Here is a 15,821-nt window from a genome sequence, read left to right as displayed (position 1 = left end):
CTCCGGCTTCAACTGCTCCAGATGATGGAATTTCGGTGTAATTTGAATACAAAAGTGCGCTGTAAGGACTTTTTGGCTCACAGGCCCAGAGTATGATAAAAAAAAAGAAAAGAAAAAAGACAAGAGAGTTAGGCACAGCTGAACACAGCTGCAAGCAATGAGGTGTCTGGTGGGTTTCAGCCGAGCCAAGCTGACTGCCTCGCTTTTATGAGCTGGATGCAAACAGCATTTTATTCATTTGCATGGCTGTCAGCAGTTCGGTGTCATCAAGGTTAACACACAGAATCCTACCTGAGCTGATCGTCACAGGACAAACAGGAAACGAGGGTCTGATCGGATCACAGCAGCCTCGACCAGGACGTGTGTCCACACCCAGCAAACATCCACAATCACCATAAATCAGCAGGAGGAATATCAGCTTTTTCCCATGACTCCACGCTCAGTGACTCACATGGCGAGAAGAGGTCTTCCTTTCTTCCCGCTGGAGTCCTCCCCACTGTACTTCGCTGAATGGAGGAGCCTTGAACACTCCAGATGGTTTTTCAAAGTCGGCGCAGACCAATTACATAACAGCTCGTTGGAGATCCCGCCAAGACATCATTGCACCATTGTTTCCCTGAATGATGTATGTGTGTCGCTGAGAAATACAAGTTGCTCACAAAGGACTTCTCATTTTTCCTAATTCAGATTTTTCTGATATCCGAATCTGAACCTTACTGACCTTTGCTGCGATGCAGGTTTTCTCCCTCCGTCTTCACCACGGTGTATTTCTGACAGCAGGACACAAAAGGCGTAGTGTGTCCAGTGTAATTTAAAAGTTGGCCCAGTCTGAGGAAATATATTTTTTTCTGTCCACAACTTTTTACGACTTTGTTTTGTGGAGCTGAGGCCGTTGCAACACAATGTCAGGTAATTCGGGCTGTGGCTCCCTTTCCCATTCTCGTTTCATCCAAAAAGAAAAACGGTCGGTAATCCACGAGGAAATTAAAGTCTATTTCAACTCCTTATTAATTAACTTCCTCCAGTGTTTCCCACTAATTACCTCGACTGTAGCCTCCTGCCACAATCTAATTTGTCCTGCCACAGTTTTATAATGAACGGAAACAATATTTGCACTTCTCATAAAAACTAAAAAAAGCTTCGGAGGTTTGTTGAATTATTGAAGGAAACAATATAATTAATCTGCTCGTCAAGTTAACCGGCGGTAGCCTGATCCATTCAAGTCTGTCCAACAATGGAATGAATTATATTAATCTGCTCGTCAAGTCTTATTTCTTATATCCATGTAGCTAACCCCTCCATCCACATGCCTGAAGCACTTCAAAATAAAGTTGACTTCACATTACGAACAGCTGTCACCATCTTGAGTCACGACACTAAGTTCATGACTTATTGGATCAGATGAGGACTTCAACCTGCCAGAGACCGTGAGAACAGATTCAGCAAATTGACAAGATACGAATCAGTCACTTAACAGCTGACGCACCGTGAAACTAGGATTCTACTCAGTCAAGCACCCAAATTAAAGAACAGCCGAAGAGCTAAGGCCACATTACGTATCTCAGCTACTCAGTGGTGGAAGTTAGAGGTTTGTAGTTGTTGAAGTTGGTGCCTGATCTGTTACCATACAGTGGCTGAAAAATGGCTAAACCCCAATGAAACCACTTTTAAATCCAGATCTTCATTAAGCACAAAATTCCTTCACAAAATTGTAGATCCAATATGTTTTTAGATCAAGATCTACACATACTTCTCTGATGAAATCTGCAAAAATGTTGCCAAACTCCTTATTTCATAATGTTAAAAACAATGAAAACAATATCCTGGATCCATCCCCTGATCACAAGTCTAATGAGTTCTAACGTCATTTCACCGGGTTCCAGATGCACTCAGCCATTAAGAGTTGTGAATGGGTTCGGCTCATAACCTGCAGGTATCAGCAAGCGAGTCACTGAGTGTTTTTTGTCTGCCTCAACTCTCGAGGACAACTCCTGTGGTGTGACGTCAGTTTGTGCTCTCAGTGTTAAGGTTGATTGTATCTGCGTCACTGACAGTGGAGACGCTAGAGGAGGAAGAGACGATGTAAACACCATAAAACCAATGGTCTCCCTGTCAAGACTTTACAAGGCTGATGTTTAATATTAGCGCCGTAGACTATGAAAGAAAATAATATGAGTTTGAAAACAATCTGTTGAATTGCCACCCGATTCCACTGAGTCAGGAAAACGACCCAGTTCCATTAACCAGATCTTGGGTCAGTCTGCCAACACTTGCAGGCAAACAGAACTTGGCGTAACACCAGTTCTCTCTACACCGCAGATACGATCTGATTCTCTGAGAAACACTGTCCTCATTTAAATCTTCGAGATTTCCTGCCTCTGAATAAATAGGGTGGTTTCCTCTCCATGATAATCCTCAATTAATATCATGTACTTGGGTTTCAGTGCAGTCTTTGGTGGTTTCACTGCTGTTTCCAATGTTTCAGCCATGCTAACAAAATAAATGTGGGTGAAACGCTGAGTTTGTTCAGTTTTTGGCATTGAAACTGTTGTCGCCCTCTCCAGTGATGGGTTGACATGGAAGATTTGATGAGGCCTGCAAGTTGTTGGAATAAACCCATACTAGAAAGCTAACAAGCATTGTACTAGACCATAACTGCACGCATATCGCAGCCCATGGCTCGATCCTCACAGCAGAGTGAAACTCTAACCGAACTGTGGTTTGAGGTACATTTTCTGTCGGTGTCCTACAAACAAGTCCAGCCTGCAGAGACAAATGGGGCCGTGTCACACGGCCCCATTGTTGCCCAAAAACGATCCACATTATTCCGAACCCCATGATACTCTCAATGAGTAATGGGCCCAACCTGCCATTATTCACCACTGACACTGGGTCGTCAGGTCAGACTCTGAAATCCCTCGGTAGGAGAAGGATTGTTTACATTATCCTGTTAGAGTGTGAAGTTTTACTTTCCTAGAAATCCCTCAGAAAAGTGACGACACTTTCTATAAAGCGTAGCATTAGCACACACGTGCAGGATGACATTTGATAGCAACATTTGCACATGAGTTACACAATGCACATGGGTGTTGTGGTTCATTTTGAGTCAATACTGCAGCCATCCTGCTGGTGTATAATAATTCACACCTTCAGTAAAGAATCAATGAGTCTGGGCTCAGTGCCAGAGACAAGGTAAGGAAGTTCAAAAAGTATCGAGGGACAGACTGATAAATTGTTGGTGTAACCCAGGTTATTGTCTGTAGTTTACAGAGTTACAGAGGTTCATTGAATGCATCACCTGAAGCGGGTGGTAGTTTACATAGCTTACAGAGGTCCCTTGAATGCATCACCTGCAAAATGGCAGCAGGTGTAGTTTGTTCTGAAGAATAAGGTAAGATATTAAAATGAGATCACAGAGTTTGTGTAAGAGTTGAAGTGGAGAAGAAACTAACCTCTGACCAGCATGTGCATTCAGTTTGAGAACAGGACAATCAGCTGTTTGTGTGATGCAAAGCGATGAAGTCATGTCATCTTATTGTTGTTATAATTTGACAACATCATCATTTTGCTATAGCAGCCTACCGTTCATTACCTAACCCTGCCGTAAATCATCTGAACTCACTGGTGCTCCAGACCTCAGATATTTACTATTCTCCCTGATTGTCTCCTTTGCCGTTGTAGGTCTTAAGGAACCAGCAATACTAAAATGAGACCATCTCAAAACCAGTTAAAAACTTAATTCTACATTTAAGTTGTTCATTAGGTCAAAAGGAACAGTTAAAGAAAATATGCATCAAGAAAATGCGCATAGAAAAACAAGATTGAACGGAGTGTTTTGCAGTTATAGGCTTTTTTCACACTATCTCCATAAATCAGTAATAAAGAAATCAAACAAACCCAGACCGCTCCAGATCACTATGCTCTTTTCTTACTATACAGAGTTGTGGTTGTGGTCCACTGGAGATGTGTAATTAGTGAGAGCAGGAGAGCAGAGTTTGGGAAAGGCCAAGGATAAAATGCACAAGGCCACGGAGAAAACGCTGCTAACCATCACTCCCTCTGTCGGGATCCCGGCACAGCGGCATGCGAAGGAGTCAAATACTGTAGACGACCAATCCCGAGCTGGACCCGCGATAAAAGGACTAACCCACATTCGTACACTGTCCTACTTTTTTTGAGAGCGCTGCTCTCTCCGGAGAGGGAATGACATAACATTCAGTCGGAGGGAGAATTTACACCATGAGCTTCACCCAGTAAACCTCTGCTTTCCTCACTCTCACTATGGAGGCCCTGTGATACTGGTGATGTAACATCCCAGCTATTCCGTCCGTTAGTGTTTCAGATCCCACGTGGGAGTCAGAACGCAGGTGTGCGCCTTGATGCCTGCGCTATGTTCGGCCGCTCTCCAAACAAGAGCTCAAACATCCATGTTTGGCTGGAGCCTCTAAACATCGCAATTTCACAGACTGCCGTCCACAAAGGCAGCTCAGAGGGCCGGGGGTGTACGATTGATTTACCGATCCTCCATATGCACAACTCCACTCCGTCATTTCCTCTCTGATTTATGTGTTACAACATTTGTTGAGGACAAAAGTAGAACGGACACAAAAACACAGAATGTAAACTTTGACCCATTTGGGACAGAGCCAGTCGGCTACTTTCTTTTTGGATTTGCAAAAAACACACAAACTTGTTTCCAAACGTGTGAGGCCTACCTTTCGTCCATCTTGGCCAGGCATTCCAGGAGGACCCACAACACCATACTCTCCCTGATATGACAAATTAGGCCACATATCAATACACCAACATATTTTACATGATTACACTTAATAAAAGGAGAGGCGATAACATGCATACTTTTTCTCCTTTTGGGGTTTGACCAGGGGACAGTCCGTGATCTCCTTTTTGTCCCTGCAACATAAGAACAGAGAACCTTTTCCTTTTTTTTACAGAGACACAAATAGAAACAAGATATTTCCTTGCCGCGGCCCAGCGTTCTCTGCATATTTGCTGCATTGCCGCAGCCCCTTCCAGAGAAGCCTGCACTTTGCATTCACACTATCAAAGAGTTATGACTTCAACCCACTTCTCAGTCGAGTGCGGTGGGTTTGTATTTACACAAACCTGCGCTCCATTTATGCCCTCCTGTTACTCGGTTTACACCAATGCAGTGAGAAGTGATGTGGGATGGGAGTGGAAGCGAACATTCTTCTGCCTTTTCGGGCAGTGGGAGTCTTGTTTGAATTCAGGGTCAGCATTTGATGTTCACTCATGGAAGAGCTGCCTGGTAACGTGTCTCTCGAGTTAAATGTCATAAGGAGGACTAGACGACTTCCAGAGAAACATGTAAAGAGAATTTTAAGCACGGTTTTGGAAATGCAAAAACAGCCGGAATCAGTCGATTTCAAAAAGCTCTGATTTAATTTATTAAACTACTTTGCTTGTGGAAATGAATCCTGCACTGAGACTGTCTTTGGTCAAATCTTCCAGTTGTATTCTCAAACCTCTTTTGCAAAAAGGCAACAGCACACTAGCAGGTCAGTCTTAGGTGGGAAAGACACACTCTGTTTTAAAGGAGACATATTCTGCTCAGACTCAGATTCATAATTGCAATGTGGGTTATTACTTGAAGAGGTTTACACGCTCGAATGTTCAGAAAACTCATCACCTTCCTCACTGTCCATCGCTGCAGCTCCTCTTTTCAGCCTCTGTCTGAAACACTTAGGTTTAGCTGCTGTCTCTTTAATGACCCAGTCTGCTGCTATTGGTCAGCTGGTAAACTCCATTGTGATTGGTCTACTGTTTCCAGCGCATATAGGAAATGTAGGCCCCTCGCCCGCCATTCAACTGGATTTGTTAGCAGGTCAGTTTTGCTGTGCATTATGTAAATATATGGCATTGTTGTCATTTAAGGAGCTTCTGTGTTTATTGTGGACATGAGGAACTCCCTTTGCTTCTGACCTTGGGCTTTTCAACTTTGCAGAACTTTTACATGCATAAAAAACTTCGTCTCAACTGAGACAAAATGTCCCATCAGCAGTATTTCGGCTCACTTAGACCTGCATGTAAGCGTCAGCCACAACTTGGCAGGGATCGGTCTGTGGGAACTTTCTCCAGACTGATTTCTCTACCGTCTCCGGCCAAGACCAACATACATAGATGAACACGTTGTTTTTAAAGGTTTTCACCTTAACTAGAGTTTAATCTCAAAGTGGAGCTAAATTAGGGAATTTTTCACTGAAAGCACTTCTACCTTCCACAGATTATACACATATTCCATGGCCGCATTCATTTTATTTCCAAGGCTAATGTTAGGCTACTTACAGTAATAAGTGATTGATAAGTTTCTTGTCTCAATTTATCTTCATTAAATCCGGACAAAGGGACGTGTTCAGAACAGACTTCCGCGAACACAGAGGCAGTTTTCTTGCAGCTGGTTCATTTCTCTTAAAGCAGAGAACTGAGTCAGACCAGACTGTCTGCTGTGTGGGGTTTGTGCGTAAATGAGTCAAACCGAGCCAGGCCAGGTTTGGTTATGCTCCAGCCAACACATGTATGATATAAGAGCTTTGGTTTTCTTCTCTGGTTAAACCAGGCCAAAGCATGGTATCAATTATGTTTTCTTGAAGCTCGAAGGCTGTGGAAAATGCTGAATTTCACTGTATCTGATAGAATTGGGTAGAGGCATGAAATGATTCTAGCAAAGTCGAACATGCAGCCTCCTTTGTGATATCCGGCTGACACATTATGGAGCCGACCAACCCTCTCTGTTGACAGTTCAAACCAGCTGGAACGCAGACTGATGTCAAGTACTTGCAAATTAGTCACACGGACATAAAACTGCTGTTTTCTGCTGAATGGACACAAATGGCTTTGTGAGAATGTGAAAAGGTGCAAACTACGATACAGACAATCACAAACAATCGCTGGAGGAACAAGAGAAACCACAAGAGATTGTCGCTCTTCCATTCTGCATTATTGTTTGAATATTTCCTCTTAGAAGAGGAAGTGATGGAATTGTTTAAGAGCAGTTCATTGTTCAATGTGATGAAGAAACTCGATACTTATTGACTGAATTACATTGGAGGTAATGATGATGGTAATTGGTCAGTCAGTCGTGTGGTTGGTTGGTATGTCAGCAGGAATACGTAAATATTACTGATACATAAGATAAACACTCAACAAGCACTTCATTAGGAACACTGCTCTTCTAGGGGGAAGGGGACAGGGGCTCACTTTGCTTTCCAACTGCCTCCATTCAATGTGGCTTAGATTCCACAGGATGTAGAAGAGATCCCCTCCAGATTCTCATTGCAAATTGTCGACAGATTTGTCGGCTGCGCAGTCACGCTGCGAGTCTCCTGTTCTACCGCATCCCAAAAGTGTTGTATTGTTTTCAAACCTGGGGACCATGGAGGCCGTTGAAGCACGATGAACTCATCGCCAGGCTCATAAAACCACTCTGAGAGGGTTTTTGCTGTGTGTCACGGCGCATTATCCTGCTGAGAGTTGCCATTAGGGCATGGCAAATTGTGGCCATAAAGGGATGTTCATGGTCAGCAACAAGACCCAGATAGGCTGCAGCATTCAAATGATGATTCATTTATTAAGGCTGCCAAGAGAAAAAATTCCCACACCATTACACAACCACCACCACCACCACCACCACCCTGGACTGCTGACACATGGACCCATGGGGTGATGCTGTTGATACCCAAGTCTGATGCTACCATCTGTGCACCTCAACAGAAATAATGATTCATTAGACAAGGCTGCGTTTCTTTTCCCCAGCTTGAACTGTCCAGTCTCGCCGGGTGTGTGTCCACCGCAGCCTCAGATTTCTGTTATTTGCTGACAAGACTGGAACCTGATGTGGTCTTCTGGTGGAGTAGCTCGTCTGTCTCCGGTTTTGACATGCTGTCCATTCTATGCCACAGTTATCTGATTAACCTGTCAGCCTGTCCATTCTCCACTAGCCTCTGTCATCGAGGAGGCATTTCCGTCGCCACTGGATCTATCTTTGTGTCTCTCAACAGTCTGAGTAAACTGCAGCAGTTTAGAGTTTCAGAAATACTCAAACCAGCTTGTCTGGCACCAACAATAATTCACGTTCTTTTTGATATTTAGCTGGATTACGTAAAATAATTCTACTGAATGCATTTCAACAAAACTTGCTGGAAGGGTGGGAAATGGGCCGTGAGAGGAATGGATACATTTAGGCAAAGAACCAGACAATAGGGTTGATACAGGAATTTTTTACTTTCTCTAAGATGAAGGGTCTATTGGACTTGATTAGTCCAAGATGACTTCTTTGAGGATTTAGATGAACTTATTGTGTTCTAGTGTTAGTCAAACTATTTGAAGGGAAACAGTAGATTCAATATAAGCTGTAAGTTTGGTTCAAGGCGAATGACTTTATCTCTTTGGCTTACAAACTTAATAACTCATTCTAGGATCCACTTAATGGGCTGCAGAGTACAGGTGTTATGTTCCTTAGAAAAATTTGAGAGATAACATTGTTGATTCATCAATGCTGTACCTTCACTCCTGGAGAGCCAGGACGACCAGGGTTTCCATGTGGGCCGGGCGGACCCTGGAAACAGAGAGACACACACATAATTAGTGAAGACAGAGAAGGGTGGTCATCAGGGTCATTGAGCAGGTTTCCATTTCAGCAGCTAAGGGAGGGGGGGGGGGGGTAGTGATATGTATGAGGTATTCACAGATGTAAGCACATATTGTTCCTTTTCCACTGCCTGTGTTATGGGACAGCTCAGCAGTGCCCCAGGATCCCCCTGTGTTTGTGTATAGATGCTCTGTGAGACGCTCTGTGTCTCTTGCCTGTCTTCCTGCCTGTCCCAAGTCCTGACATATGGATGTGATTTTCCTCATCCACACACTTTTCCACTGTTTTCTAGGTCCCCACAAAGTTAAGGCCACCATTCCTCAAATGCTTCATGCCAAAGCCAAGGTCATCTGTCATATATACGTAAAATGTGCTTAGACGTAATTCATGAGGGCATAAGCGCCAATTGTTTTATCTAAATGGATCATCTCCTGCCGGTCTGGCCAGGTGGGTAAGATGTACAGGAGCAGAGAATGAGGAGACAGATTTTTTTTCTATCTGGCTGAAAGGACTACAAATTAAAGCAAGCTGCAAAGAGTGATTGTTTGGAGGAATAAAGCCGCAACTTCCTGAGGCATTCAGCAGAATAGTCCTCCATTTAACTGCACACTTGAGTGGAGTGGGGTAGAACTGCTGAGCATGGAAAAATCTTCCCCCAGCAAAATCCAGAACGCAATGAAACATGTTCAGATGTCTCGAACAGGAAGCTACTGTATCTCCAGCCCCTTCTTTCGAGTTATTCAGACTTTCCATGGAGCTGGAGGTGAAAGTGAGGGGTAGGATTACTCTGAGTCAAACAGACGTTGGAGGCCAAGAGGTGTAAGTGTACGGCTGGGTGATCCAGCCGGTCTCTGTCTGTTACTTATCTGTGCTCTATTATCAGACTGTGGAGAGGGAGTCGAGCCTGGGCCCACCCCTCTTCCCTCAAACTGCCCAGACCTCTTCCCCCTCGCAGGCGCTTGCTGTTGGGCATATGGAGACACTTACCAGAAGCTCATCTACAGATTTCCTCCTCCTCCTCTATTCAGAGCATCCCCCCCTTTCCCTTGCTCGATATTAAAACGTATGGAAGTCATTACCTCCAGATAGGAAGCACGGGCAAGAGGAGACACAGAAAAATTGGGAGGTCAGGGCAGAATATTACAAATTGCAGTCTCACAGTCCATAAGATGCCGATGACTCGGTGGGCGGATGTTATCCCGGTGGATAAAGGGAAGAATGAGTCACCTTGTTCATCTATCTTCACGTGGGTGATAAGGGGAATAAACATCCTCTTTGCTTAATTATTTAAAAGCAAGACAGCATTTCGATTCCACCGAGGAGCAAACACCAACATGCACAGGAGCAGGACTATAAACCCAGTTCCGCAGCACACACACAAACACAGCTGAGGCCTGCAGATGAAGGGTACCTGTATGCCAAAGCTGTGATCAGGTTTTACGATGTGACTCGATGGCTTTTACAGGAGTCACACATGCAGTGCTTCTGTTTTATAGATCATTAACCCAGAACAGAGCCGCTCACACCCTCTCTGGACTGCGCGGGCGGAAAAAACACTGGGTCCTTAGCCTGGTGATTATTCAATATGATACATGCTCGGATAGTAGTATTCCTGACTGACTGTTATTTCAATTGGCCAGAATTTTGGTGCAAAGTTAAGTGTTGAATGCTTCTGATCATTGATCTGATTGAGACATAGAGCAGCCAGTAGCATGACAGGGTTAGCAACTAGCCAAACCACTGGAATGCTCATGTTTGAAAAGATTAAGTCATTATGGGAAGTCAAGCCTTTGCCCAGGATTGAATGATTTCTTTAGTTAAAAACCATCAAGTAGATTTCCCTGAAACCTGGTGAAAGGATGGGGCCAGTAAAGGACCAATTTATGGATCATTCATGGATCACATTTAGGGGAGTAATATTTATGAGTGTGTCCATTTAGGTGTGGATCGAAATACATTTTTTATTCTATTCTGATTGATTGACAGATTGTTTCAGTGCAGAAAACTGTACTGTAAAAGTGCTGTTTTATTTCTTACATCTGTTCAAGTACTGTTGCTGCAGCAGGAAATATAATCACACAGCCTGAGTAGTATCTGGTAGGTGGGCTTAAAATATACTGATATATACAGAAATACTTCCATCCAGTATGTATTGATTAAATTACAGCTTCTACAATTCATGCAAACTCAAAACACATTGTTAGAATTCCGGTCTGCATATGCTCCGCGTTACTGTCAGTGGAAGAATTCCTTGGTGATGAACTCTGATGAACTCTGTGTCACTGGCATCTGTGAAAACTCTGCCACCAGACTTCAACTCTCCCGATGTGCTCCCTGTTAGCTCAAGGGTAATAGTGGAGAAGTGTCTGTGTAACTAGTAATAACGGAGAAAATGCTAATCAAGCTTCCGAGAGGCTGCTCATCGATCCGTACACATGTGATTCATTTCGGAAGAGTCTGAATATGACAACATCCATAAATCAAATCTGTTTTCCACACCAATCAACCGGTGACATATTCTGAGCTGAGTCTCCGTCGTCATACAGTTCCAACCCTCCCCTCAGTGATTATGCAAATGTTTTCAATTTCACAAAAACCCAGCATATAGTGGCTTGCACGCTGGTGGGTCTGTTCCTCTGCACAAAGCCCTCTTTGATCCTCTCTCAAGCCTTCCCTTCGGGGCTGGGTGAACTCCGGCACTCTGCCGGGCTTATGGCAGTTTCGAGGAACGTTGACGCTCTCACATATCACAGATGCAACTCAGTCGCAGCAGCAGCGGCGGCCGCGGGGGCGATGAGGCTGTCGGCTCAGTCAGACATGACACCTCGCCATCGCTGAGGTAAATCCCTAAAGGTGCCGGCACATTCCAGCTGCTGTGGAGAATTTACGATGAGTAAGCTTGCCCAAGTTTTCCCCAGAAAGACCACACAGTTCCTGCAACAGCAAATGTTTCACATCAGATCTCTCCCCCTGCGACTTCTCCCACATCTGGAATGAAAGAGAAACGCAAAGGACCTTCCCATGATCAGAGTCGCTCTATGCAAGTCAGAAAATGCTGAGGAGAATAAAATTCATCACACGTGTCCTTCATTTCTCGAGGCCTGTTGAACTTAATAAAACAATAGGAGGCTGTTGTCTTAAAGTCACACACACACACACACACACAAACAACATTACGATTTGTTACTCTTCAGTGTGCACAACCCTCAGCCACCAGCCGTGTTGAGGAACAGCAGGGAAACATAAACAACAGAGTGTAATGACTGTTTGAGCAGCTGAATGAGGGGAGTTACCGTTCATTAACTCCTATGTTATAAAAATAAAAATCTTCTACTGTGGGTTGTGCAGGTTTTTTCCCCTGATCGGATCCACTTGAGAGTTATGTTTGGGTTCCAGGTGTTTCTTCATCATTTGAACTATTGACGAAAAAATTCTGACAGTTCAAGAAAACAATCAGTAAGAACCTGAACGGCTCCCTAAGGTTTTGTTGGAGCTTTTTGTTGCTCTGAGGTCGACGTGGCCTGCGGTTGGGTCTCAAGAGCTTGATGATGAATGAACTCTATAGAGGTTGGTGCGCTCCTGGATAGAGCTGCTGAGCTCCAGACAGGGTCTTAAATGGCTTTAATAAGATGGGGACAAAGCCCTCTTTCTTCCATGTTTAAAGAGATTGGGTTCCCACAGCCCACCCCTCTGAGGCCCGACCGCAGTCTCACGGGCTGTGGCAGGTAGCTCACACACACACACACACACACACACTCACACACACACACACACACACACACACACGAGTGCTCTGCAATAGGACTTCAACAGGAACTTTGCAACCGTCATTGCTATCTCTCCATTTTTTCCAAGTTTGCAATCTCAGTTGAAGTCCAACTTCTCCTCATTTCATTTTCAAATAGGGGCCGATTAAAAGGGCACAGACATCCATCAGTACCGGGGCAGTAGAAAGAAACCAAAATAACAAACTGTCACTTGGGACAAATCATATTCCAATGTCGTCGTCCCCCACCCCCCTTTCTTAAATGTCTTCTGAAAACATGAGCTTGAAATAACATCTGCTCTCACTCCTTGGTTCCATCAGGAGCTCCCAGTCGAGAGAGAAGGCTCCACAACTGAGTTTAACACACTATAGGCATTCACTCATTGTTAACATAGGACGTTTGCCTAATTTAAGCACCGCCGCTGTTCTCCTATATATAAATGCAGCGTATAAACGCTTGGGCAACCTTTTTTCATGTCTGAGTAATTCCTACCGCATGTGTTCGATTAATTTCAAATTGGCAACCTGCAGGTTTGTAGCTTATGGTTGTTTGGTCTCCAGCTTTACAGATGGACTTTGGCAGCGGAGACGCACAGCTTGATCAAACCCTGAGCCAAAGCAAACTAACGTCTGGATGAATAATGCTCCCTGATCCAAAGATGTCACTGAGTGCTTGATCATGAATGCTCAAAGCCCGTCCCTGCCAGTGCACTCAGAGCGGTGTGATGGTACGATAACGCGGGATCAGACACGATTAGGGCATCATTCAGGCTTTGGAGGGGTTTAGAGAGACATCATGGTAACTATAGAAAGAGGGAACTAAAGTAAAGGTGAATGGAAACTTGTCTCACCCTTGGGCCCCTGTTTCCGGGCTTTCCTGGCAAACCTGGAAGTCCTTGAAGTCCCTGAAAAGGAAAAAGATGAAGATGTCATGGACAGAGTGAAGTCAATCCATAAACAGCGAGGATGAAGCCTAGTTTCTGCCTTTTGTCGTGTCATTTCAAAGAAATCCTGGAGAGACAGGACAGTGTTCAGAATGAAGAAAGAGCAGATAAAAGACCCTCGAGGTCGATATTAAATCAGGAACTACATCTTAAGCTTCTCTGCAACTTTTAGCCAACGTCCATCAACAAGCACTCGGCCAGAGAGACGCTGGCAAACATGAGAATGTCTCGTTAGAGGCCGGAGCAGCACTGTTTTTCTTAAGCCAATATTATTTCCGTGCAAAATCACCACAGTGCACGCTATGTGAGGCTGATTCGTTGTCCTGGCAGCCTGTTCTACACTGGCCCAGGCACAGCCAGTCACATTAATAATGGACACCAGCTAGCTTTAAAACAATTTCATACTTGGATTAGCAAAGCTCTTAGAGGTCAAATCTAATGAGGGGTCAATCTGAGGGACCTGGATTTGCCCGAGACGTCGGATTGTTACTTCCTTTCCCATGGACCAGGACATTTAGAGAAAGAGGGAAAGGAGAGTGTGCCTGATAAACTGGGCTTCTTTAATAATGTCAGATGTATAGATCAATTCCGTGTGACTTGAATGAGATCAATATGAAACTCTCTCAGCCAGCAGCCTACACTTTGAAAAGCCACAGGGAATATAGAGGACACATGGAGATGGAATTGATCATTAAATAAAGATGGATGACATTAGAGCTCTGCAAAAATGAAGCCAAATTATCTTAATCTCCCTCTAGTGGCTGGCTGCAGTATAGGTCACAAACCCCTCCTCCTTTCTAGAATAAGGCCAAAGAACACGTTAAATAAATTTTTCTCAGAAAAGCGTTTCTTTTCAGCGGTGTGTTCAATGTGTCCTGGACCACATTGAATTGCCGCCTTCTTAACTGACGTCCTTAAATACAAAATGCATTAATCAACAAATGTGTTTCTGCACCCAACCAGTCAAAAAACCACAACAAGTTTAGTCTCTACAAACATTAAACTACATACATGTTTAGACCGGATGAAGTGAGATCTGATCTCATCACTCGAGACACACTCCAATGCCGAGTGTAAACTGACGTACTTAGAGCCTGTCCACATGTGACTGGATCGGCCCAAACCCATGTCAATACCAGGTGTGAACAGAACCTATGACCCTTAGGTTAGTCTACACACCTGATTCGCTGTGTAAACTGCAGCCGCTGTTGGAGTGAGAGCCAAGACTTGGCAAGATCTCACATCTGACATCTTTATAGAGTTTATACGGTTTATAAACTTCTCATGATATGCAACTCTGGCTCCAAGTCATAATTTCCCTTGAGGTTATTTTGTCACAGCTGTTCATGTGTGATAGAAGCAAATAGGGATAGATTGGCGTTAATTACTTCTGTCTGATAGAACCGGTCTGACTGGCTTCAGGGGCATTCAGAGCTGTGGTTTATAAAAGCTTAACTTAAAAAATATTTAAGTTATGTATTTAAGTATTGGTCACAGCTGATCTAATACAAGGCAAAGACATCCCTTTAACAAAAGAGAGGTAGAAGAACGGTGCCTAGAAGGAGCACATAGTCCGCTGCAAATGCTGCTTTATAAATGTCAAAATCAAATACTTGGACTCTGCTCAGTGCCAAAGCTTCGCCCTGAACTCAGAAAGGTCAGCCTTCACCTGCAGTCTTACGATGATCTAATTAAAATGATGAATGAATATCTCTTCACTAGTATCTTTTCATTTCTAACGCTTTGTCAGTGAAATCTACTGTACGTGGTGTGCATGCTGAGTAGATTTCATGCTTTTATTTTTATGTTTTTACAGACATTAAAAATGTCAGAGTTATCCTCAGAGCCTGTAAAAGGTTATATCCCATGTCACGGCTCTGTCACATGCTGACAACTCCACAATGTTAAAGAAAAGAAAAGGAAATAGAGCCAAGACAAAGCATATTAAATAAAAGTGAGCCTAAAATTGAACCCTGAGGGATACCACAGCTGCAGACACTTTTTTTTAGTTTTTTACCTTTGACCTTACTTTTAAAGTATCCCATCTCTAAGAAGTCAAATACAAGTCCTCTCAGAAGAATCTAACACCTCATCGCAAGCCACTGCACTCAGACAACCACCAAACGGCAAAGGGCAGCTTCAAACCTGACTGTTTCTACCTCTGCTGCTAAAAAACAAAGAAAGCACGATAGTCAGCACCAATTTGAAATTGATAGCAAATCTTTAACACCACATAAAGCATTTTAAGCTAGTCGGGAAAACCCATTGAAGAAAGGGAATGAAACAAATTGAAGATCCCCAATAGTTACACAGACAACTCTTCCATTGTCGAATCAGACAACACTCTAGAGATGCAAATGCCTGCCAACAAATTCACAAAACCACACAAACAAGAGACACATCAGCAGCGAATGGAAACATCAGAGAGAGGGAAACCAACTTAAGCTGTTGAGCTGCTATATCATTGTGATCTAAAGATGTGAAA

The 15,821-nt window shown here is 43.7% G+C and overlaps 1 protein-coding gene across 2 annotated transcripts in view; it reads right to left on the bottom strand.

The window, feature by feature from the left end:
* col27a1b (collagen, type XXVII, alpha 1b) overlaps positions 1-15,821 on the bottom strand; it is a 61,802-nt gene that overhangs the window by 37,966 nt on the left and 8,015 nt on the right. For both annotated transcript variants that reach the window (XR_008338274.1, XM_053420180.1), the window contains exons 4-7: positions 13,244-13,297; positions 8,540-8,593; positions 4,858-4,911; positions 4,716-4,769 (exon numbers count right to left, since the gene is read on the bottom strand). Coding sequence is in view for 1 of the 2 variants with exons in the window: in XM_053420180.1 (XP_053276155.1) it covers positions 4,716-4,769; positions 4,858-4,911; positions 8,540-8,593; positions 13,244-13,297 (216 nt within the window). In the remaining variant the exon portion in view is untranslated. The remainder of the gene's footprint in view (positions 1-4,715; positions 4,770-4,857; positions 4,912-8,539; positions 8,594-13,243; positions 13,298-15,821) is intronic.

This window comes from Pleuronectes platessa, chromosome 4, assembly GCF_947347685.1.
Source record: "Pleuronectes platessa chromosome 4, fPlePla1.1, whole genome shotgun sequence".
In the NCBI taxonomy this organism is placed as follows: Eukaryota; Metazoa; Chordata; class Actinopteri; order Pleuronectiformes; family Pleuronectidae; genus Pleuronectes; species Pleuronectes platessa.
The sequence above is the reverse complement of the archived record's forward strand: the minus strand, read 5'-3'. Positions and strand labels throughout refer to the sequence as shown.